Source organism: Akebia trifoliata, chromosome 2 (assembly GCF_017979445.1).
Source record: "Akebia trifoliata isolate Shusen 1 chromosome 2, ASM1797944v1, whole genome shotgun sequence".
Lineage (NCBI taxonomy): Eukaryota > Viridiplantae > Streptophyta > Magnoliopsida > Ranunculales > Lardizabalaceae > Akebia > Akebia trifoliata.
Window position 1 is genome coordinate 4,153,524 of NC_141376.1, and position 24,967 is coordinate 4,178,490.

Consider the following 24,967-nt stretch of genomic DNA (forward strand, 5'->3'; position numbering starts at 1 on the left):
GTGGCATTCCTTAATGGGATGACTGAATTTTGATGCTGTTTCAGTGGAGTGGAGGAGAGTCTTTTTCTCAAACGAGACTGCCACAGCAAAACACGTAGCATATAACACTCTTGACTCAGCCACGTTTCCAACAACGCTAACTCCAAGCCCCAGTGGTCCGCCACGTAACCTCTTTCAACGCCACGATCACCTCTGCTCCAGTTTTGGAAACTTTATAACCATTCGTCCATTTACATCTTCTCCCACAACTTCAACAGAGAGAGAGAGAGAGAGAGATGGCAATGACAATGGCGTTTGTAGTAGTGTGTATCGTGCTCTTGCTGGAGACGAATTGTGTTTGGACCCAGTCTGCAATGGAGAACACGAAGGAGCAAGTAAATCTTGCGGCAGGGAATGCTAAGGTGAAAGCGGAGGAGATAAAGCAAACAACAGGAGAAGCTATAGAGGATGCAAAGGAGAAAGGCGAGTCTTGGAGAGATTGGGCTACAGAAAAGTTCTCCGAGTAAGAAGAATATTAATTCATCCTCCCATCCATTAATTAATTTTCAAATAATTTATTGATATTCGATATGTTTATTTAGGGGATTTGCATATCCACAGGAGACGGCTCATAATATGATGGACAAGGCAACGGATGCTGCCTTCAAGACCAAAGAAACTATGATCAACACCGCCTCTGGTCTGATTTATCATCCTTTTTTTAACTTAACTAAATTAAACAGAACCTTATCTTAATTAATTGGTGATGTGATGTGGTGTTATAGGAGCGGCGGAATTGGCAGCAGATAAGGCTGGTAAAGCATCAAACATGGCTTATGCGAAGGCTGGAGAGGCAAAAGAAGCTATGAAAGATGCAATGAGCAGTGGTAATGATAAAGATCCGAAACAAAAGGAGGAGGATGCCAAAAAGAAGGCGTCGCAGGCAACTGGTGAATCAGGAGATCAGGCGAGGAACGTTTATGAGTTATAAGTAAGGGCTATATATATGTTTTGGTGATGAGATCAACACGACCACCACCTTTATCTCTCTTTTTTTTTTCTTTTTTTTGGGGGCAGTACTGCCTTGAATGTTTTGCAGTGTTCATCAAGTCTCGTGCTTGGATGGTTGAAATTACTCAATTTGAAATGTTTTTTGATTTCTAAAATTAAAATATAGTCCTCCTGTTCTTTAGAAAATTTGTGGAAAGAAAATGCCACATCGGCATGTGATCGAAGCCCAATCCGACTTCAATTCCTACTAAAATCCGCCACGTAGACACCGTTCCTGTAAGAAAATAAGATGTCTATCTGGCATATGTTCATTGAAGATCAAATATATTGGGTTAGAAATTCAATGTGAATTAAAATCCAACACCATTGTGGATCCTAACTCTTTTATTAACGGCCCAACGTGAAGATAAGAAAATGGGACCCAACTTTCAGCCCGATTGATGCCTTCATTTCCAGTGAGTCAGGAGGGACCCATCAAATGGTGGATCCCATCGCTTGCAAGTTGCAGAAGTCCAGAAGAATGACAAAATTTAGTGTGTCCTTTTGTAAGCTTGCTGTAATTATTGTTCTCATAGTCTTGCTATTATTGTAATTTATTCGTTGGAACGCCAATGGAGTTCAGGGGACAACTTAACGTCACACCAAATTAGGAAATCCAAGGAAATTTGTAAAACGAGATATTTTAGTGTACGACAAGGTAAATTTTAAAAAGGAGATATTTGGGGTGATTTTGATATACCCCCTATTTTTTTTATGAATATTGAGTGATGCTCCTAAATTTTCAAATTGATGACTTAGTTCCTTTGACTGTCCTCCTTAACAAGAGACCAACGCGAGAGAACAACTATTTGTCAAAAAATTGAAATACCCTCACACTTTAAAATATTTTACATTAAATTCATCCGTGAATCAATGTCTTTTAAATTTACTGAAATACCTTCATTGAAAAAAATGTCAATTACAGTAAATTAGAACATCTAAAAGAAATTGAATAATTGAAACATCACCCCTTGCATTTAAAAGAATTTGAAATATATAAAATGAAATAATGATTTTTTAAAATTAAGATACTTATAAAAACACCCACGGCTTAATAAGGGCAACCTACACCATAGTTCATAGAGATTATCCTCACCAAAAATCAATCATTTGGAAACTTTTAACTTATATAAGACAAAACAATTCAACTATGATGTGAGTTGCTCTTATTAATTTGTTGGGTGCTTTTATAATTACCTTTTCAATTAACCTAGTTGACATACAACCATCCTATGCCAGATAATCACAATATAACATTTTTTTAACATAAACTAACAAGATTTTGGTTGGACTGTTTTAACAGAAACGTAATTAAAATAGAAGTACAATTAAAACATATAAATGGTAGTGTAGGCTAATGTAATTACATACTAAAATTTTAAATCTTACCGAGAGTTGTTGGGCCCACATGAATCACCACATTGGCATTCCAACACCACAAAACTTCAGATTTCATGAAAAAATTTTGATTTAAAAAAAAGAAAAGAAAAAACTAAAATATTGATCTTTTTAGACTTATCAATGGTGTTGAAAATAGTCTACTACCTACCTTCCAAATTTAAAATAAAAACTTATGGTGAAAAATAATTTTCTTTTCAAATTTCTTAGAATTCTGTTAGGTACAATCAAGTGGCATCAAATTGTGTTTTTGGATGCCAAAAGATGCTTCTCTAACCTATCTTTTTTAAGTTAACATCCTTTGCACACAATAATTTCATGGCTGCATCAGATTTAATAAATAATTTTAAAAAAAAAAACCTGAAAAGGGAATAGGTAATGAACTTTCAAATTTTAAATTAAAATCTCAAGTGAAAAATATATATATATATTTAAAAGATGCAAAAACTTGATTTTTACAACCATGATCATGATTTTGAGATTATCTTTACTTGGAATGAGACAGTGAAGCGATCTAACATCTTTTGTATTGTGTGATTCATGTAAAGAATGAATGGATGACGATCAATTTTTTCTAGGATTTTAGTATTTATTAAAATGAGAAGTTGAAGATGATAACAAGCTTTCTAAAAAAGAGAACTTAAGACTTTCAATCTTACAGTCTAAATCCGATGTCCCATTCAAATTTTGATATTAGAGATCTTGATTGTTTAACTGAATTTTAATTACTAGGGTATTTTAATCTTTTGACTTCCTTATCGTCCCAAACGCAGGCATGACTTAACTAGAAGGAGATTTCAACCTTTTGACAAGTAGTCATTCTCTTAAAGCATGATTTGTTGTTGATCCCTCGTTAAAGACAACAGTCAAGGGATCTAAGTCATCAATTTAAAAATGTGAGGGGTATCTCTAATATTCATAAAAAAAGTGAGGGGTATGTCAAAATCACCCAGATATTTTAGTACACGTCTAGATATTTTAAAGGGAGATATTTTAGAGGCTAATTCCTTGGATTATGACTTACGTGGTGTGGCCTCATTGAAGCAGACTATGATTTAGTCGTCGCAATTGAAGTTGATTAGTTTAAAGTTGTGATAATATGACTCCCTCACGTGACATACTTAATCATTGTGTATACCAGGATGTAAAGATCTATGATTTTCAAACTTATCACGTCAGAGAATCAATTGAGTATGCCACTTGGGGGACTCATAATCACAACTCATTAATTTTTTAGTCGTGATCCTCAATGATGTCTTGTTCCTAGCCAAGATTAGGTGGCACCCCATTTTATGTGATATGGTCTTCTGGGGGACCTACTTTGGTCCATCCCTTGATGAACCTACGTACCAAAACTTATAGTGTTTGATAACTTGTACCCACTAAATCTAAACTCTTGACAAAAAAAAGTTTAAATCCAACAATTAAAAACCATTCTTTAAGACAATGCTATATCAATGGATGCACATCATTGATCAAGCTGATATTTTGTGTATAGATTCACCAAGGGACGGACCACATATCTATATGGTCAGTGGATCATCAAAAATGCCACATGGCATAAAAATGAGATGCCACCTGACCTTGGTTAGGAATGAGACACCATTATGGATCCCTACTCTTAAATTTAATGAGACATTAATTATTGGATAGGATTTGATATAATAAAATGCAATGAATACTTATCAACACTCACTTTTAAAAGGAATTCTATTGCCACACCATTGTTACTTAGCCGATCCCAATTCGGAAGATGCCAACAAAGAATTGACATGTATCTTCGGGTGCTATAAGTGAAAAATCATATGATGTCAACAAAGATTTAGGATCTATCTTGGGGGTGCTATAAGTAAAAGTTGATATGCAATAAATTAAGCCTCTCTTTACTAAGTTTGGGATAATTATGATACTTATCTTGTACCGTCTGAGATCATATGATTTTACCTTCTTCTAGATTTTTCATAGGAGTCATGATAATATGCTGCACGCCCCCATCACATAATCATAGATCAGCTGCTTCGAGATACACAAGAAAAGATGTAGAATTATGCATATCTCGAGACAATTAATCTACGGTTATGTGATGGGAGCATGTGTCATAAGGGGGCATACGCAAATCATAATTAATGTCATAAGATTCTTCAAGCTCCACCTTCATCAAACATTATATTGAAGGCTTCTTCTCTTTGAATTACAGTTGGATCTCTTCCAGCACACAATTTAAACTTTAACGATCAAATTAGATTTTAAGTCGATAAAGTATGGGTGTTGATTACAAAGATTTTCATCCTATTTTACAAGCATCATAAGATCTTGTACCTATTTTTAATTTCAAGGGACATGTCTTAGTCATAGGTTTTTAATCTCACCTGATTTGCCTAATTTTACGACGATCAAACTTTACTTCTATAGATACTATTACATCTGTTAAAAAAAGACACTTGGCATTTGTGGATAGTATCATTCCATGCATTAATTCATAATTAATTCATATTTGATAATATCCTTTGTTTTTTATTTATAGTCAATTTATCATTATTCTATATTTTATTATTGTTTTGAATTAAAAATAAACGTAATAATACTTTGGACATGTATTATTATAAGCGACAAATTTAGGGGGAAAAAAGAGTCGTCTTGGAGTGACTGTTATTAGGACTTCGATGCTGAGTTAACGTGAAGGTGTGTCCAAATCGTTAATTCTTTTCATTTGTATCTCAAAGAAAAACATCTATAATTATGTGCACACCTCCATGTCAATTTAATATAAAAAAAATGACTCATGTAATCACTTTAAAATGGGGAATTACTAAAAGAGAATTAAATGTTTAATATTTAAAAAAAAAATGTATTTTTTTTAAATTATCAAAAAAGAATTAAGTCATTAGATAGTCTAATGTTTTAATATGTTAAAATGCATTACTTTATCAAAAATGCCTTCAATGATTAAAACACTGGACAGTTTAGCATTTTAATAACTTATTTTAACACCTCCACTTAAAACGTTGGATTCAATTAAATTTATTTTTTATAATTTTTGAAAAAATCAATTATTTTTTTTTGAAAATATTAAAATATTAAATCATTTTTGAGTAATTTTCCCCGCTAACATTATCCGAAAATTTTTCTAGTTTGAGCACACATTATAACATTCATATGTCCAATTAGAGCACCACGTGGCGTGCAACCGAGAGCGGAAGTCTGATAACTACCCAACAATCTAACGTAACAAACAAATACCATCATTATGCCTATGTGGCCACAGCAAAACTCTTTTTCGAGTGGTTTTTGCTCACAATGATTGCCACGTCGAACATGCAAGGGAAGGGTAGTTTTGTAACAAACAAGGGTATTTTGGTAAATTAGGGAAGCATTTATTACACGTGCATACATATGATTGGTTTATCCAAGATTTCTGTGAGCTATGTGGGCAAGGTTTTGTGAGCAAAAACGTTTTCTATTTTTTCATGTTCTTCTTACTTCATCTTCGTGACCTTTCGTTCCTCTCTGCCTTGACCATCACCATCCCATCTCAATTATCAACCTCTGCTGCTCTCTCTCCTCCAATTTTCGATCTCAATTTATTGGAGAAATCCCAAACCCAGGTCCCGTTCTCTCTAACAGAGATCAAAGGAGGAGAATATGAGTTTCAGAGATGAAAACGAGGATGGAAGAGACCTTCGAAAGCCATTTCTCCACACAGGAAGCTGGTATCGTATGGGATCAAGGCAGTCCAGTATGTTTGACAAACTCGGATCTTCGACTCAGATCATCCGTGACAACTCCATCTCTGTTGTTCTCTGTGTACTTATCGTCGCCTTGGGCCCAATCCAGTTCGGCTTCACTGTACATCTCTAAACCTCAAAACCATCACTTTCTATCTCTCTATCACACACAATTAATCTTTAAATTTCTTTCTCAGTGTGGATACTCTTCTCCTACACAATCCGACATCATAAGTGATCTCAGACTTTCGATTTCAGAGGTGAGCCGAACCCTTTGAACCTTTGTTTGAATTTTTTTTCTTTCTTCTCTCATTGGGTTTAATTATATTTTGGCTTTCGATTTCACAATGAGCAGTTCTCTATCTTTGGTTCTCTATCAAATGTGGGCGCTATGGTTGGAGCAATAGCTAGTGGTCAGATTGCAGAGTACATTGGGCGAAAAGGGGTAAGAAAGATGGTTACTCATTGTTTTGGGTTTTAAATTATTTAGGGCTTCTTTTAAGGATTGAATTGGATTGAATTGCAGTCGTTGATGATCGCTTCTATCCCTAATATCATCGGTTGGCTTGCCATTTCTTTTGCTAAAGTAAGTGACTTGCTGAAAAAAAAAAAAAAACTATCTTTCCTATAATTTATCGATTTAGGGAATGTTTTTCGATGGGTTTCTCATTTATCACTATTTTTTATTTGCCAATTCTGTGTAGGATTCTTCGTTTCTGTGTATGGGAAGGTTGTTGGAAGGATTTGGTGTGGGTATAATCTCCTACACAGTAAGTCTACATCTTTTTGCTCTGTTGTTTTTCGATTTTGCAGAGTGAATGTGAGAGACTTATGGTTTTGTTCTTGTTGGGTATCCTAGGTTCCTGTGTATATAGCAGAGATATCGCCTCAGGACATGAGAGGAAGCCTTGGAGCTGTGAACCAGGTTGGTTCTGTTTCTGCTCCCTAATTTGAATCCTGGGATAGAAATATTATTATTAAATGCCAGATTTGATCTCTCTGTTTTTTATAGCTCTCTGTCACAATTGGGATAATGTTGGCATATGTCTTGGGACTTTTTGTTCGTTGGAGAGCACTTGCAGTTTTGGGTAAGCCTACAGAAAACTAACTTTGGCAACCAATAGCTATTAGATGTCTCTTTCAACCTTAGCTATTTGGTTAATGAATGATAGGAAGCAGAGATTTTGTTGGTAGAGCTTGTAAAAGTCCGAGATCGATGCACGGTTCTTTCACGTGTTCTTTTTAGCAATTTGATCTTGATGATATGCTGGTCCCCCATTGGTGTAACCATAGATACTTTGTTCAAAATTCAAGCTAGGTTTAAATTTGAGTACTTTATCAAGTTGTAGAAGTTTATTTAACTCATTTTATAATATATTAGCATTTGCAATTGCTTGATTAATTCACGTGAATGTAGTTGGGTCTGTTTGATTTTCAAAGACTTCATGGAGCATTATGAATTCTAGAATGAGATTTTCTAATTCTTGAGGATTTTTACTTTTGGATGCTTAGTTGAGTTTTTGAGCTCTCAGTAAGTTTCTTTGGCCTTTAAAGCAAAACCCATTGGCCTTATTTTGACTATTATGTAGTGAAAAACTCAGATGATTTGTTGAGTACTTTTATTCATGTCAATTACTCAATCAAGCTTTTGAGCATTTTATTTTATTTTTGGATTTTAATTAACCAACTTAGCCCAATTAATCAATCCAAGCGTGTCGTTCCTGGAGTTTTCAAGGTTTCAAGCTTTTACAGATTTATTTTGATTTATGATCAATAATTTCATTTCTGTAAAAGTTTTCATCTCATGCTCAATAACTTCCATGCCTGTTTTTTGAAAAAACTAAAGAATGAGCAACTCTTGTCACTTTTATCAATTAATGGAACCTACACAAAAAGTCAGCTTGAATTAATAGAACTTTATATCCTCGTTGTTTGCAGGAATCATGCCCTGTACAATTTTGATACCTGCTCTATTTTTCATCCCCGAGTCTCCCCGATGGCTGGTGAGGAGCCGAAGTAAATGTCATCTCAACCAGAGTTGGAAATCTTGTTCTCAATTCTGACATTCTCTCTTTCCTGTTATAGGCAAAAATGGGTATGATGGAAGATTTTGAAGCTTCTTTGCAAGTTCTACGGGGATTTGATACAGATATCTCCATTGAAGTGAATGAAATCAAGGTGACTACTTGAACTGTTTTCCATTTTATTCACCAAAACCCATCTTATCCATTATAGCTACTTTTGCATTGCATATTTTTTATCAGATTGATGAAAGTTTATCAAGGATATGTTTTTGTATATTATATCTGTAAAGCCACCATCATTTCCATAGGAATTCACTTTGTGCAGAGGTCTGTAGCATCAAGAGGCAAAAGAACTACTATTCGGTTTTCGGAACTCAAGCAAAGAAAGTATTGGTTTCCACTCATGGTATTTTATCTTGTTTAAAATTTTCTTTCTTCTGATGTTATTTTCTTAGCCTTGAACGTGGAAAAACATCAGAACATGAATTATTATTATTATTAATATTGTGCAGATGGGAATTGGATTACTCATCCTGCAGCAACTAAGTGGAATTAATGCCATTCTATTCTACTCCAGCACTATTTTTAAATCTGCTGGTAAGCTAAGCATATCTTTACTTGTGAACTGGATGTCTACATCAGAATTAATAGTTTCATGGTGGTAGTTGAGTTTATTTTGCTTTGTTCTGAATAAAGAATGTTTGGTCTACAGAAACATGGAGGCATCCTAACCATTTGCTCTTTCTCCTTTTGTCATCTCATACTGATTAAAAGTGGGATTTAGGGCTTTGTTACATCAGTGTACCCTCTTGTGTTAGTTTCACTGTCATAGAAAACTTTTTCGTGTAGGATCTAGTGGTTAAGGTTCTTGATATAAGACCCTATGTGATTGAGTTTTGATAGACTCTGTAAATTAAAAGACTTGAAGGGTGAGTGATGTACTATTGAACAACAGTAAAAACTTCATGAAGTACTAAATTTGAGAGTACTTCATACTAATTTCAGTATGAAGTTGATTTCTGATTGCACAGTTTGGATAGGTTTATAATTTTTAATCTAATTATCAACAGAAATTTTGGGCCTTGAATTGGGAAATAAAATTGAGAGTGAGAAATTCACACTTTAATGATGGAAAGGAAGTTATATTCTCCTTTGATTTCCATCCTGTTGTAGAGAATAACATGAACCATTGATCAATCTTTCGGGCACAATGGATGTAGAAGTTTGATCTCACACTAGGCGAGGGCTTTGTAGACGCTTGATCTTACACCAGGGTTGCCAAATATCTTGTATGTATGCCTGTCCTCTAAGATCAATTGTATGAGGGCCATGCGCAGCCTGCTTGTCATGTTCATCATTTTTTAAATTCATTTGGCTATTATTCAGGTTTTAGATCATTATGGTTTATATATCATTTTACATATCTATTTTATCCTAATATTTGAAGATTCTTGTAAATCATTAATTTAAATGGACATTTAGGTTTCCCTTCGTAGTTTAGTGGCTAATAAATTGCAAAGTTCCTTTCTTTATCAGCACTTTGGCTTGTAGACTATTTATTTTAATTGCCTCAAATTTGAACAGGGCTTTCATCAAGTAACCTTGCAACATGCGGAATAGGAGCCATTCAGGTGTTGAATCATTTCATACGGAATCATATTTCTTTGTCTAATTTAAATAAAACATTTAAGGGGCTGTTCTCGTACGTCTTCTAATTGAAACACTATTGTACATTGGGTAGGTCATTGCAACTGGAGTGACTACCTGGTTGATGGACAAAGCTGGCCGTCGGCTTCTTCTCATAGTGAGTTTCAAGTAAAGAGATACCAGGCCTCCCTGGTATTGGGTAAAGCTGCAAACACCCACTCTCCTGGATTGTTACATACTCCTCTTTAATAATAAATAAACAGAATCACCCCTTTATACAAGGTTAAGCAGGAGTATGTGTCAAACCAGGAGATTTGTGATGGATAACAAGTGCCACAATGGATATCTCTTGAGAAAACAGTTTCTTTTCTTTATTCAGGAGATCAATATTTACTCAGATTCAAATCATCATCATTTATGCTTTTATCCCAGTCTTTTGGGTTCAGCAAACTTAAATCTTACTTACCATTCAACTCTGTCTGAATGGAGTAAAAAATTGAAATGTAAGATCCATTGCTGCAGGTCTCCTCATCTGGAATGACTGCTAGTCTCCTCCTTGTCTCAGTTGCATTTTATTTGAAGGTCAGTCGTGCTCTGGGAAATTTGGAAATCTTGATTTGAATTATAGCTGTATATATGTCTACAAGCATCTTTGAGAGTTCACGAATCAAGCATATAGGAGTTCTTGTCTCTTTTTTTTGGAATGCTTTGTAATGTTCTTTCTTCTTCGGAACCTAGGGTGTTATATCGGAAGATTCTCATTTCTATAGTGTATTGGGCATACTATCATTGGTTGGACTTGTGGTATGTCTTCATTTTCTGCGATGTTCTTTTGTCACTCATTTATTTTTTTGTAGTAGCTATGGTATCTCTGTTTGTTTAACAAATGTATTTCTTTCAGATCCTTGTAGTTTTCTTCTCTCTGGGTCTTGGAGCAATTCCATGGGTTATAATGTCCGAGGTATGTGCACAGTTTCCTTCATGTTTCGCAAATTACTAGAGTCCCACTTAGATGATATGATGTACATCAAGTTAAATATTTATACAGCTTTGCCACCATATTGAAATTTTTGGAGGCTGTCATTCTGACACCTTGACACATGGCATCATGCCATACATCAATGTAACATTGCTTAAAGCATTTAGTCATGACAATATGACTTTGTGTATTCTTTTAAATCACCTAATAACGTGATAACGTTTCATTAGTATAAATCTATTTTAAAACAAGACTCAATTTTCTAAATTGGCATTGCAGATACTTCCAGTTAGTATTAAGAGCCTTGCTGGTAGCATAGCAACATTGGCCAACTGGCTGACATCTTGGGTGACTACGATGACAGCAAACTTGCTTTTGGATTGGAGCAGCGGAGGTCCCTCTCTCTCTCTCTCTCTCTCTCTCTCTCTCTCTACTAGCGCTTCTACTATTACTAATACTACAACCACGACTACTACTATAATAATAATAATAATAATCTTTACATCTAAAATGGAGTGTCCACTCTCACAGGAACCTTCACCATCTACACGGTTGTGAGCGCTTTTACTGTCGTGTTTGTGTCACTGTGGGTCCCAGAGACCAAGGGGAGAACTCTCGAGGAAATTCAATGGTCCTTCAGATAAATTTTGTTGGAAGACCTGGGTTCCCCAATTCTCATTATGTGTTGGCCTGGCACATATTGTATGTAATCAAAGTAGTAACTTAATCTGGTCGAACTAAGTATCTTACATCTGTTAACTCTAGTTTGCATCATTTTTTATTTTATTAATTTCTATATTCGATGCCTAACAACTGGCTCGTCATGTTTACACGAAAAATCATCCATATCATTGCAACATGTAGACACTTCTATAATGTATCTCAGGATTTAGAGTAGCGGGATACGTTATTGATTGATTGATGATTTTGCATCGGACTTCGACTATTATTCTAGTAAGTGGAACCTTTAGATTGAAGGTTCTAAAAGAGTGATATGGAAAGCCAAAAAAGACTGCAACGATGATGAGATCTGAATTGGAAGGAAATTAATATAAAAAAAGTGGATCAAGATAGTGAGACTTAGGTGCTATTTGTTAAACTGAAAAAAAAAATGAGTGCTGAATAGCATTAAACGCTGAATTTAAGTGGTGAAAAAGTTGTTTGTTTAAATGCTGAATCATATTTGTTACACATTGCTGAAGCTGGTAAATTGTCTTTGTTACCATTACAATCATATTATACATTGTTTGCATGTTTCAAATATCTATTTCTTATTAAACACAATAAAATATATTATTTCTTATAAAATTAAAATACAATTCATTTTTAAATAATAAATAATACTCAAATCTTCAATTTATAAATAATAATTTTTATTTATAAAAACCCACAAATTTCAAATTAAAAATAATAATGTCATACAAGTCACCAAAATTTAAAATCAACATTAAAATAACTTAATTTTGGATGAATAATTTTCCATGGAAATAAAGGATTTGTAATTATAAAAGCACCCTATGAATTAATAAGCGCAACCCACACCATAGCCAATTTTTTTTTTGTTTTTGTTTTATATGGGTTAAAGTTTTTGAAATAAGCAAATTGTTAGTGAGGATGGTCTATATAGTCTAGAGATCATCCTCAGCTATGGTGTGGGTTAATTAATTTGTAGGGTGCTTATATACTAATGAGGAGATCATCCTCACCAAAAATCAACTTATTCCAAAACTTTTAACCCATATAAGACAATAATTTAGTCATGGTGTGGGTTTATTAATTTGTGGGGTGCTTATATACTTATCCATAGGACATAAGAGGTAATATCCTTTTAAGAATAAGGGCATACTTGTCCATGCTCAAAAAAATGAAAGGCATACTTGTCCGTGTTAAAAAAAGCGAAGTGCTTACCGCTTCAACACTTTTTTTCAACATCAAAATAGTGCTGAATTTTTTTCACTTATTTTCAGCAATAAGCGCTGAAAATATAAAATAAACAAACGCGCTATTTTAACAAAAAGTGCTGAATTTAATTTTTTTCAGCGATAAGCACTGAAAAATAACGCAAATAAACACTGCCTTAAACTTGGACATGAATTATTATAAGTGATAAATCTAGGGGAAAAAGAGTTGCCCTAGAGTGACTGTAGAGGACACTGAGCTAATGTGGAGGTGTGTACAAAATCGTTAATGCTTTTCACTCGTATCTCAAAGAAAAAGCATTTATGGTTCTGTGCACACTTCCATGTCAGCTTAGTGTCAAACGTAGTGCCCAATGTAGGCACTTTAACAAGGGAAAATTATTAAAAGAGGATTAAAAATTTTACTATTTTAAAAAAATCTATTTTTTTTAAATTACCAAAAACGAATGAAGTCATTGGACAGTTGTTTAGCCTTCACTTAAAATGTTGGATTGTCCTGCATTTTAATAACTTGCTTTAACACCCCAACAATTTTAGCCCTCACTTAAAACATTGGATTGTCCAACAAATTACTAAGACGTTGGACTGTCCAATGATTTAATTCAGCTTTTGGATTTTTATTTTTTTTTGATATTAAAACATTTAATCCTCTTTTAGTAATTTTTCCTTTAAACATTATCAAAAAAGAATTCAAGTTAGGGCACACATTATAACATTCATGAGTCCAATTAGTGCACCACGTGGCGTGCGACAGAGAGCAGAAATCTGATAACTACACAACTACCCTAGGTACAAGTAAATATTACACTGATTGACAGGCATCATTATGCCTACATGGCCACAGCCAAACCAATAATTCAGAGGGCCTTTGTAGCACACAATTCCTCTAGCAACCTTGTAGCAAACTTTCGAAGTATGAAAGAGAGGTATTTTTAAAAACATTAACATTTTGGATTTTTAAAAACAAATTTTTTTTTTTTTTTTAATGTAGATCAATTTTTTTAAAAATGAGTGGCTACTGAACTCCCCATATTTTAGGTGTGAGATGTAGTTTTATCGTTGATGTAACGCTCTTTCAAGAAAGTGTGCTACAATAACCGTGTGCTACAAAGATTCTCTTCCTATTTTTTGCATGTTTTTCATACTCTATTATTATGTTGGGATTGAGAAAAGAGAATTTCATTAAGAGCAAAGAAGAGAAGAGATTTTCTCTCTACCCAGTTTGGATTGATAAAAGGAGAGAAGAGAATAATTTAAATTTCTCTTGTTTGATTAACAATCACAAGAGAAGACAAGAAAAACTATTTTTAGTCAAATAACTATTATACATTTAGTCATTTATGTTAGGTAATGAGATGAGTATACAACACGTGTGAGATGAAAAAATATAAAGTTGGGAGTGCACTTGGACAATTGGGGTGTAACTAATAAATGTTGGCCTGCCAATAATATTTCTTGGAATTTACCAATATGGTCACAGGCAATTCTGAAATAGTAGAAAACATAAGAGTCGCGATAATCTGACTTAAGCACGTGGCATGTAACTGTCTCGTAGATCGGCTGTGAAAAAAAAAAATCTATCTTTCCTATAATTTATCGATTTCGGGAATATTTTTCGATGAGCTTCTAATTTTTAACTACTTTTAATTTGCCAATTGTGTATAGGATTCTTGGTTTCTGTATATGGGAAGGTAAGGTTGTTGGAAGCATTTGGTGTGGGTGTCATCTCCTACATAGTAAGCTTTTATCTTATTTCTCTGTTGTTTTTCGATTTTTTTATTTTTTGGGAGTGTACGTGAGAGAGTGAGTTACGATATTGTTCTTGTTGGGTATTGTAGGTGCCTGTGTATATAGCAGAGATATGGCCTAAGGACATAAGAGGAATTATTGGAGCTGTGAACCAGGTTGGTACTGTTTTTGTTTCCTTATTTGAATCTTGGGTTATAATTATTTTTATTAAATGCCAAATGTAATCCTTCAAATCAAACAAGTTTGATCTCTCTGTTTTCTTTCTATATAGCTCTCTGTCACAATCGAGATTATGCTGGCTTCTATATTGAGACTTTTTGTTAATTGGAGTGTGCTTGCGGTTTGGGTAAGCCTCCATAAAACTAACTTTGGCAATCTTTAGTTATTAGATGTCTCTTTCAAACTAAAAGGAGAGATTTTGTTGGCAGAGTTTGTAAAATCTGAGAACAACATGAGCTTGATGATATGATGGTCCTCAGTGGTGTAACCATAGATAATTTGTTCAAAATTCAAACTAGGTTTGAGTATTTGATTTTATTTTTGGATTTTAATTAACCAACTTAGCTCAATTAATCAATCCAATTGTGTCACTCCTGGAGTTTTTCGAGGCGTCAAGCTTTTACAGATCTATTTTGATTTATGATCAATATTTTCATTTATGTAAAAACTTTCATCTCATGCTCAATAACTTCTTTTTTTCTGAAGAACGAAAGATGGAGCAACTCTTGTCATGTTTATTCAATTAATGGAATCTACACTAAAGTGTCAGCTTGATGTTGGAAATTCTGAATCTGGTTTGTTGAAACAATAAATTATAAACAATTGTATAATGTAAACAACTCGTAGAAATTGGAAGAACTTATCTGTCCTTTAAACCAATTTCGCCCCCTTAGGAATCAATCCTTAGTGCAGTTGGGTTTCAGGCGTCTGGTTTCCAAGATTCAATAGTCACTGTCTGCTAACCGTGCACTAGGAAATAGCAAATCTACAGCGAACACGATTAGATCGAACTTTGCACAAGCAGCAAGATTTTGTATCATAGATCTCCATTGAAGTGAATGAATTCAAGGTGATTACTTCAACTGTTTTCCATTTTATTTCACCGAAACCCATCTTATCCATCATTGGCTTGTCCTCTACTTTTGCATTGCATATGTTTTATCAGATTGATGAAAGTCTATCGAGGATATGTTTTTTTATGTTATATCTGTAAAGTCACCATCATTTCCATCGGAATTCACTTCATGCAGAGGTCTCTAGCATCAAGAGGCAGAAGAACTACTATTCGGTTTTTGGAACTTAAGCAGAGAAAATATTGGTTTCAACTCACGGTATTTTATCTTGTTTAAAAGTTTCATTCTTCTGAAGTTATTTTCTTAGCCTTGAATGTGGAAAAAAATCAGAAAAAAATGATCTTTTTTATTATTAATATCGTGCAGATAGGAATTGGATTACTTGCCCTGCAGCAACTAAGTGGAATTAATGCCATTATATTCTACTCTTGTAATATTTTTAAAGCTGCTGATAAGCTAAGCATATCTTTACTTGTGAACTGGATGTCTGCATCAGAATTAAGTGTTACATAGTCGTATTTGAGTTTATTTTGTTTCGGTGTGTATCTGCTTGGTTCTGAATAAAGAATGTTTGGTCAACAGAAACATGGAGGCATCCTAACCATTTGAGTTTTACCTTTTTGTCATTTCATACCTATTAAAAGTGGGATTTAGGGCTTTGTGCTATGTTGTTCATGATATGGTATCTTGAAATTATGCAGTTCACACGTGAATGGCATTAGATGTACTGAACAATAGTTTTTTAACCCATCGAAATGATAAAAGATTCTGCAAGTCACATGATTGCATGGAACCTTTGATGCTGTAATTTTTTTTAATTCCATCAACTTTTAAAAATCAATTATATATATACTAATCTTAAAATTGCATAAAAATTGACACTTTTGACCTGAGAAGTCAATCCTTTGTAGAACCTTCCTAAACCATGAACACCTATACCATTAACCTCTTCCCCAAATCCTGTTATCATTGGCTTGATTTACATCCTGCATTAACCTTATAGGAGTCACTAGAGTCCAAGACTAGTGCCTCCATCTTAGCATTTGTTTCGTCTGTGTACCCTCTTGTATTAGTTTCACTGTCATAGAACTCCAACTTTTTCATGTAGGATCTAGGGATTAATGTTCTGATACAAGACCCTATGTGATTGACTTTTGATACTTTGTAAATTAAATGACTTCAAGGGTGGGTGATGTACCACTGAACAACAGTAAAAACCTCATGGAAGACTAAATTTTAGAGTACTTCATACTAATTTCAGTATGAAGTTGATTTCAGATTTCACATGGATCAATTTATAATTTTAATCTAACTATCAACAAAAATTTCAAGCCTTGAATTTGGAAATGAAATTGAGAGTGAGAAATTCACACTTTTAATGATAGAAAAGAGATTATATTCTCTTTTGATTTCCATCCTTTTGTAAGGAATAGCATGAACCATTGTCCAATCTTTCGAGCACAATGGATGTTGAAGTTCATCTCGAACTAGGTGAGAGCTTTGTAGAAGCTTGATCCTAAACCAGGGTCTCCAAATATCTTGTATGTATGCCTGTCCTCTAAGATCAATGGTATGAGGGCTATGCGCAGCCTGCTTGTCAGGTTCATCATTTTTTAAATTCATTTGGCTATTATTCGGGTTTTAGATAATTATGGGTTCTATATCATTTTTTTTATTCATGGGTATCCAGACTTCGTCTGACTATTCCCATGGACACGTCCTCACCACTTCCAGCATGTGTCTTGTGTACCTGACCTTTTAACGCACCAGGGTTATATATCATTTTGCATATATATTTTACCCTAATATTGGAAGATTCTTGTAAATCATTGATTTAAATGGAAATTTAGGTTTCCCATCGTAGACTAGTGGCTAATAAATTGCAAAGTTTCTTTCTTTATCAGCTCTTTGGCTTGTAGACTATTTATTTTAATTGCCTCATCAAGTAACCTTGCAACATTTGGAATAGGAGCCATTCAGGTGTTGAATCATTTCATGTGGAATCATATTTCTTTGTCTAGTTTAAATAAAACATTTAACAGGCTGTTCTCGTATGTCTTCTAATTGAAACATTATTCTACGTTGGGTAGGTCATTGCAAATGGAGTGACTACTTTGTTGATGGACAAAGCTGGCCGTCTGCTTCTCATTGTGAGTTTCAAGTAAAGAGATACAAGGCCTCCCTGGTATTGTGTAAAGCTGCCAAACACCCACTCTCTTGGATTGTTACATACTCCTCTTTAACAATAAATAAACAAAATCACCCATTTATATGAGGTTAAGCAGGAATACGTGTCAAACCAGTAGATTTGGAACTCTGTCTGAATGGAGTAAAAAATTGAAATGTAAGATCCATTGCTGCAGGTCTCCTCATCTGGAATGACTGCTATTCTCCTCCTTGTCTGTGTTGCATTTTATTTGAAGGTCAGTCGTGCTCTGGGCAATTTGGAAATCTTGATTTGAATTATAGCTTTATATTTGTCTACAAACAGCTTTGAGAATTCACGAATCAAGCATATAGGAGTTCTTGTCTCTTTTTTTTGGAATGCTTTGTAATGTTCTTTCTTGATCAGAACCTAGGGTGTTATATTGGAAGATTTTCATTTCTATAGTGTATTGGGCATACTATCATTGGTTGGACTTGTGGTATGTCTTCATTTTCTGCGATGTTCTTTTGTCACTCTTTTTTTTTGGTAGTAGTAGTAGTAGTAGCTATGGTATCTCAGTTTGTTTAACGAATGAATTTCTTTCAGATCCTTGTAGTTCCCTTCTCTCTAGGTCTTGGAGCAATTCCATGGGTTATAATGTCCGAGGTATGTGCACAGTTTCCTTCATGTGTCGCAAATTACCAGAGTCCCACTTAGATGATATGATGTACATCAAGTTAATATTTGTACTGCTTTGCCACCATATTGAAATTTTTGGAGGCTATTATTACGACACCTTGACACATGGCAGCATGCCATACGTCAATGTAACATTGTTTAAAGCATTATGTCATTGCAATATGATTTTGTGATATAATTTTAAATCACCTAATAATGGAATAACATTTCGTTAGTATAAACCTATTTTAAAACAAGTCTCAATTTTCTAAATTGGCATTGAAGATACTTCCAGTTAGTCGCCCGTAGCGTAGCAACATTGGCCAAATTGCTGACAGCTTGGGTGACTACAATGACAGTGAACTTGCTTTTGGATTGGAGCAGCGGAGGTCTCTCTCTCTCTCTACTACCACTATGTGTATGTGCCTGGCTTCCCCAAGTCCCGTTATGTGTTGGCCTGGCACATATTGTATGGAATCAAATTCGTACTGTAACTCTAGTTTGCCTCATTGTTATGTTATTATTTTCTATATTCGATGCCTAACAACTGGCTTGTCTTTCACTATTTTTGATTTATTGATGATTTTGCATCAAACTTCCACTATTACTCTAGTAAGCGGAACCTTCAAATTGAAGGTTCTGAAAGAGTGATATGGAAAGCCAAAATAGAACATAGATTGTAATACTGAGATCTGATATTAACAAATGCAATTGAATTAACAAAACAGATTGTTTTAAGTAAAATTTCTTCCGCAAACCCCAAATTTTTGGGAGAAGACTTTGATGGCATCACTTTGAGATCACCTCTCTTCTCTGGGTAACCTTGCATTCATTTGTTGAACCTGGACTTAATGACCCAATCTCCAAGGATGGATTAATTTGTAGGTGTCCTGTGCACGTGTACCGAATCCCCAAGTCATAATCCCATGTGTAGTTCTGAGATTCTTTGTAATTTTATAAATAATGAGTCATGATGATGTGACAACCCCCCCCCCCCACCCCATCACAGAATCGTATATCATTTGCATCGGGATACGCAAGAAAGGATTTATCGTTATGCATATCCAAGGCAAATGATCTACGGTTCTGAGACGGGGCGTTAGAAAATCATTTCACATAAATAAAATATCATGACTGGATCTAAAAATGTGGGAAACGGGCCTCTTCATGGTATCAGAGTAGTAGGATGAGGGCAAATGTCCGATTAAAACAATCAGATACAATATCTGATATTTCCATCTAAAGAAGTTCAAATTATCGTCATAAAGTTTGCAACCTAACCTTTCTTTCGTTTTCAACTCCTTTGTACAAAAAATTTCAGGATATCCCCAACTTGTTTCATCAAAGTAGCATTGACAACTTTTTCAAAGATTTGTCCATCTACCAATTGAAAGATAAAAAATCACTTTGCAATCTTTCTTTTTGTTCTATCTTAATGCATCTTTCTCTGTCCGAGATAAATTTTCTTGATCTGTTTGATCAACAACTTCTCAAATCTGCTGATATTCAAATAGAAGCTATATTTAGATCCTTCAATGTCTAAAGTTTTTACCATTGAAATTTAGAAGCTTTGATACTATTTGTTGGACTCAAAAAAATTTGACAAACAATTTCGTTGTACACACAAAGAAGAGAAAGAAAGAGGGGAAAATAAAAGTAAAAGAAGAAAAAGACCAAGAAATAATTATTAAATAAAAAGTAGAGTCATGATAATCTGACTCCCCCACATACTCAATCAACCCTTCTGACGTGGGGTGTGCCAAAACCATAGACTTTATGCCTCAGGATACAAAAGGAAATCAATGGTTCTGGACAAAAGAAAATCAATGGTTCTGGCACACCCCACATCAGGGGAGTCAATTGAGTATGCCACGTGGGGGAGTCATATTATCACCACTCTAAAAAGTATTGTTCAAAACAAGTCAAGTTATCCTTTGTGCAAGGGCTGGCAACGGATAGGTTTGGCATCGGACCAATATCACTCCAATACCAATCCTAAATGTTTTAAACATGTAGCTGATCTGATCGGATTAATGAATATGTAAATCAAATCCAGTCCGTTTCATTTCATCCTTAATCTAAAACTGATCCGAGCACATGCCTTATTTTCAAATTACCAATGTTCAAAAAATATAAAATCATATCAAAATTTTAAAAATCAATTTTTAACTACAAATATAAAGGGAAACCAAAAAGACTAAAACGTTTTACCTATATGTATTTATATGAAATAGAGAATAATAATAATAAAATTATTAAAATATGTTTGGATCAAATTTTTTTTAAAACGGATTTGAGTTCATTTGAATCCAATTCAAATTTGTATTGGATCTAAGATTTAAATCTGAAAATCCGATTTTCATGTTTTTTTAGATCAGATTAGAACATTTTAGACATCGGGTGTATTTTGGATCATTGCCAACCTTACTTTGTGCTTAATATAACCTATTAACAAAACTTCTAAACTAACTCCCCTTCTACCACCTTATGATTGTTAAATCAAATAAAACAACTAAAATGAATTTTACCCCTAAAAGAAAACAACCTTAAAGAATTTTAATAGGAAATAACAAAATGAATTCTATTTCTAACTAGTAATTTAATCCCTCTTAGTTTTAGGTTTTTTTTATTTCCATGAGGTGGGATCAAGACCACGTTGGCTCTTCATTTAAGCATTTGTCTTTTGTTTACATATTGTTGAGGGTTAATTCCATATAACATTTGTTTGTTAATATCGTATGTTTTTTTACACTTAATTTCCTTTTATCTTAGACCTGGTAATTGTTTCCACTTTAATTGAATCTCAGACATAGCTATAGTATTTACAAACTGATTTTCCAGGTTTGTTGATCTGAATTTCTTAATTAATTAACTTATTAATCTTATATTACCTAGCCAACTTGACATGGGTTACGTATTTCTCTAGATTCTGAGACAGTTTAGTTGGCCAATGTTTATTTTTTTATTAATTGTTTATTTTTTCTTCAACACTTGTCCTTCAACATAGATACTGACTTAAGTCTGTTTTGTCTTGCTTTCATGAACTTCAAGCATCCAGATTCTAGGTTGACCAGTAATTTTTTTTCTTTAAAGGCCTCCATAAAAATAAAGTTCTGAGCATTGTATTTGTGCCTTTTTTTTTTTTTCTACAACCACCGTTCTCAATCACAACATCAATCGTGATCAAGAAGAAGACCAGAAAGTTCATAGAGACCTACACAAATCCACAATGAGAATTAAAGTTTAAAAAAAAAAAAAAAACATAAAATTATGCCTTGAAATATGGTAGTGATCATGACCGTTGGATGGTTGATCATGTGTAATCATGGACAAGGCTGGGTCTGCTGTCAGGCACATTGAGACGCCATGAAAGAAAAGGAAGACTAGTGTCCGACTCTCCATCGTTGTCTTCAATGAATCTGAATTCGTTTCCAAAAGGAGTCGAAGATATATTGGAAGCTAAACTATGAGTCTGTGCGTTGTGGGCCCACGAGTACTGGTGGTGGTGGTGTTGACTCATTAGGTGGTTTGACTCTATTATATTGGCTGCAGCGGCGGTGTTGGTAGTGGTGGTGGTGGTGGCGCGCCTCTCTTCCTTCTTGTAGCGGATTCCACATGCGTTGCAAAGTGACTGCATTCAATTTATATTCGTTAGTTAAAGTCTCTCAAAATTTAAAACGAAATTAAGAATATTGGATACAGCAAAGTTAATTTAGATTATATGACATAACAACCATTTGACAGTAGCTTTTCTAGAGAGACCAACTCCAATGACCAAAATACCCTTATCTTCAAATTCTTAAAAACCCTTTTTTTTTTCCATAAAAATTTGATTTAGTTGGCAATCTTTGATTTTTTTATTTTTTATTTTTCCCTTCCAAAACTTTTATCACATCATCTAGCGTTTGTCACAGACTAGAGTTTGCTTATTTTCTTGATCAAGAACAAGAAAACTGGATCTGGAAAATAGAATAAATTGAGTATTTTATCAAATCATTTAGGGAACAAGGGGCACTATTGCCACCAAAACACAAGATTGAAGAAGAACGATTTTGGAAAACAAAATCAAGATTTCTAGCAAAAGGTTGAAAAGAAAAGTATTTTGGTCATTTTATTTTGTCTCTCATAAAAGATATAGTCAAGGGTTATGTTATCGGTTTGAAAATATAAGGGTGGCATCTCAAATATTAAGGAAACCTTGAGGACCCAAAATAAATAATGGTGGTTTAGTATAGTTGAATGAAGAGAGAGATTACCTTGGGGCCTCTGGGTCCGTTTCTCCACAAAGGTGTCGATGTCGTATCGCAGTTGGTACACCTTCGAGTGAGAAGAGGATCTACACCGTTCAAGTTATTGCCATTGATACCTCCACGGTTGTTCTTAAGTGTAGGTGCTGATGATGGAGGCTTTTTGGTGGTCTGAAATATGTCCCAACAAAGGTTTGACACACAAGAACCAGACCTTCGATGATGGACGATTGACTTGTTATCAGTTTGACGAGTGGATGGTGTCCCTAAAGAAAGGGTGCAATCCACAGAAGATGAAGATGAGGTGATTGGATACACGTCAGCTTCATCAAACGGTTGGTGATGGTTAGGCATCGAGAATAACATAGAGAAGGAATTGTTGGATCCGTTGAACAAACCGCAAGAGCAGGGATGAGAGCTGCTGCTGCACTTATGCATCTCTTCTTACTCTTGTGATTTTATGTTTATTTCTCTTCTTTGGGTTGATGGGTAATCTTTGTTTTTTTCTCAAATTTGAAAATATAGATTGAAAGATGTTGTGGGTTGTAATAAAAATTGAGATCGAGTGTGTGATAGAAAGAAAGAAAAATGGGTGATCAAAAGAAAGAATAAGTTTTAAGGGGTTCTTAACCAGGTTATAGTGATGGTGCAACAACAAATAGAAGATAAAGAAGAGAGTTTAGATGGGAGAAGAGATGGGTGATGTCTCTTAGCTTTTAAAAGCTTTAATGGATTGGCAAAAAGACCAATCAGCACTCCCTGTCCATGTTGTGGTCAAATGCAAAGCAAGAAACACACAGAAAACAAAAGGAAAGGGACCTAGGTTTTGTGTAGAGATGGACAGTTTAGACTCCCACAGAGAGAGAGAGAGAGAGAGAGAGTGGGTGAGAGGGTTGTTGGCAGTTTTCCTTGTTTTGATTTCCTAACAATAGGATAAAAAACTAATGTGGCAGTATTATATACAACACACTACAATATATAGAGAATTTTAAGCATAATGACTCGATTGATTTTTGAGTTGACTAGGCTCTACATTCATCTGAATCAACGCTGAAACTCATCCGAGTCAAAACAGAAATACATTGAGTTGTATTAGAAACTCGGATTATTTATACTACCATATTTAAAGAGTCATTCTAAACCGACGTCCTTCGATACTGTGCTGATTTGGTAGAATACAGAGAACCATGGATTTTTCAGTCGTGATAAAATGATGCACTAAAATGTAAGCTGAAGTGCATAGAATCATAGATATTTTTTCTTCAGGATATACAAGGAAAAAAGATCTATGATTCTTTTCACTTGCCACATCAGTTTGTGTATGTTTTAGCACGTCGTTTTATCATTATTCTAGATTTTTCCTTGAGATAAAAAGAAAAAAAAATCTATGAATCTCAGCACAATGCCACGTTAATGTATTGTCAAAGGAAGTTAGTTCTGCATCTCCATATTTTAATTAAATATGAAAATTTTGAAAGTGACTACACAAAATACTGCATTCGATACTAAGTTGGCGTGGAGGTGTGCACCTCATCGTAGATATTTCACTCATATCTCAAAGAAATCATCTATGGTTCCATCCACATCTCCATGTGAGCTTAGTGTCAAATGCAATATTTGTGTGATCATTCTAGGATGATTCTTAATTAAAATATAGATACATTCTTTAATAAGTTTAGCGTCATCCTAGAGTAGTCATGCAGGACCTTTCACTACGCAGATGCTTTTACTCATATCTAAAGGACAAGCATCTACGATTCTATGGGCACCTCCACATCAGCACAGTGTGAAACGCAGTGTCCTTTGTAGTCACTTAAGCATTTTCCTTAAGTTTAATAAATATTTAGAGAGATTTAACAGCGGACGTATTTGTTGCATTTTTATTATAAAAACTCCCTTACTTTGTCAACTTTGCTACTAAACAAAACTTACTTTTTGATGACTAATTTAGTAAGATTTCAAACCTTACCAAGGGCTGTTGGGCCCATGTATTATCAAATTGGCAATCCAATAATGCAACCCTCTAGATTTCATTGAAAATCTCATATTTAAATAAATATTTTTAAGCTTGATCCAAGGTGTTGAAATAGATGATTGCTGAACTCTCAAATTTAAAATTAAAATTCAATGGTGAAAATTAATTTTTTATTTGAATTTTAAAAAAAAATTTCTTGGAATTTTTTCCTTTGTGGTAGGGATGAGATCATGTTTTTGGATACCACGAATTGATGCGATTAGGATCCACTCCCAAGTTTGTTGTGCAACAAATTAACCCCATTAATTTGAATTTTACCATGTGGATCCCTACTTTAAAGTTTGCAAGAGTACCAAATTTGAAAAAGTAAGGTTTCGT

General features: G+C 34.3%; 4 protein-coding genes across 8 annotated transcripts; 3 read left to right on the top strand and 1 right to left on the bottom strand.

The window, feature by feature from the left end:
• Positions 1–236: 236 nt before the first annotated feature.
• LOC147408913 (late embryogenesis abundant domain-containing protein / LEA domain-containing protein) lies at positions 237–1,151 on the top strand. Its single transcript, XM_086423621.1, has 3 exons — positions 237–502; positions 582–679; positions 765–1,151. The coding sequence occupies exons 1-3, from the start codon at positions 276–278 to the stop codon at positions 968–970; spliced, it is 531 nt and encodes a 176-aa protein (XP_086279747.1). The 5' UTR covers positions 237–275; the 3' UTR covers positions 971–1,151.
• Positions 1,152–5,897: 4,746 nt separating this feature from the next.
• Positions 5,898–11,632, top strand: LOC147408914 (sugar transporter ERD6-like 6). The gene is made up of 18 exons (XM_086423629.1): positions 5,898–6,273; positions 6,350–6,412; positions 6,508–6,597; positions 6,679–6,738; positions 6,857–6,922; positions 7,012–7,077; positions 7,165–7,240; positions 8,091–8,155; positions 8,238–8,330; positions 8,502–8,582; positions 8,689–8,773; positions 9,761–9,807; positions 9,918–9,980; positions 10,346–10,405; positions 10,562–10,627; positions 10,725–10,784; positions 11,082–11,196; positions 11,334–11,632. Exons 1-18 carry the CDS (start codon positions 6,070–6,072, stop codon positions 11,444–11,446), a joined length of 1,473 nt encoding a protein of 490 aa, XP_086279755.1. The 5' UTR covers positions 5,898–6,069; the 3' UTR covers positions 11,447–11,632.
• Positions 11,633–14,265: 2,633 nt separating this feature from the next.
• Positions 14,266–18,902, top strand: LOC147408915 (sugar transporter ERD6-like 4). Of its 5 annotated transcripts, XM_086459009.1 has the most exons (8): positions 14,266–14,457; positions 14,560–14,625; positions 14,742–14,816; positions 15,721–15,801; positions 15,910–15,973; positions 17,634–17,728; positions 17,907–17,966; positions 18,296–18,902. In XM_086459009.1, the coding sequence occupies exons 3-8, from the start codon at positions 14,763–14,765 to the stop codon at positions 18,404–18,406; spliced, it is 465 nt and encodes a 154-aa protein (XP_086315135.1). In that variant the 5' UTR covers positions 14,266–14,457; positions 14,560–14,625; positions 14,742–14,762; the 3' UTR covers positions 18,407–18,902. The 5 variants fall into 5 exon arrangements, 4 of the variants coding, with proteins under 4 accessions (XP_086315135.1, XP_086315138.1, XP_086315142.1 ...); XM_086459012.1 differs by lacking the exon at positions 14,266–14,457 and having other exon boundaries at positions 14,513–14,625; XM_086459016.1 differs by lacking the exons at positions 14,266–14,457; positions 14,560–14,625; positions 14,742–14,816 and having other exon boundaries at positions 14,848–15,801; positions 18,296–18,355; positions 18,727–18,902.
• A 2,534-nt stretch (positions 18,903–21,436) lies between these two features.
• On the bottom strand, positions 21,437–23,541 carry LOC147408916 (GATA transcription factor 19-like). The gene is made up of 2 exons (XM_086459021.1): positions 22,624–23,541; positions 21,437–21,998 (listed from the first exon to the last, which is right to left on the bottom strand). The coding sequence occupies exons 1-2, from the start codon at positions 23,050–23,052 to the stop codon at positions 21,681–21,683; spliced, it is 747 nt and encodes a 248-aa protein (XP_086315147.1). The 5' UTR covers positions 23,053–23,541; the 3' UTR covers positions 21,437–21,680.
• Between the last annotated feature and the right edge of the window lie 1,426 nt (positions 23,542–24,967).

Coding starts and splice junctions, on each gene's coding strand:
- LOC147408913 (XM_086423621.1), top strand. CDS start 276: ATGGCAATGACAATGGCGTTTGTAGTAGTGTGTATCGTGCTCTTGCTG. Junction 503..581: donor GCTACAGAAAAGTTCTCCGA/GTAAGAAGAATA, acceptor ATGTTTATTTAG/GGGATTTGCATATCCACAGG. Junction 680..764: donor TATGATCAACACCGCCTCTG/GTCTGATTTATC, acceptor GTGGTGTTATAG/GAGCGGCGGAATTGGCAGCA.
- LOC147408914 (XM_086423629.1), top strand. CDS start 6,070: ATGAGTTTCAGAGATGAAAACGAGGATGGAAGAGACCTTCGAAAGCCA. Junction 6,413..6,507: donor TCAGACTTTCGATTTCAGAG/GTGAGCCGAACC, acceptor CACAATGAGCAG/TTCTCTATCTTTGGTTCTCT. Junction 10,785..11,081: donor CATGGGTTATAATGTCCGAG/GTATGTGCACAG, acceptor TTGGCATTGCAG/ATACTTCCAGTTAGTATTAA.
- LOC147408915 (XM_086459002.1), top strand. CDS start 15,640: ATGAAAGTCTATCGAGGATATGTTTTTTTATGTTATATCTGTAAAGTC. Junction 17,729..17,906: donor AGAGATACAAGGCCTCCCTG/GTATTGTGTAAA, acceptor CCATTGCTGCAG/GTCTCCTCATCTGGAATGAC. Junction 17,967..18,295: donor GTGTTGCATTTTATTTGAAG/GTCAGTCGTGCT, acceptor AATTTCTTTCAG/ATCCTTGTAGTTCCCTTCTC.
- LOC147408916 (XM_086459021.1), bottom strand. CDS start 23,052: ATGCATAAGTGCAGCAGCAGCTCTCATCCCTGCTCTTGCGGTTTGTTC. Junction 21,999..22,623: donor ACGGACCCAGAGGCCCCAAG/GTAATCTCTCTC, acceptor AATTGAATGCAG/TCACTTTGCAACGCATGTGG.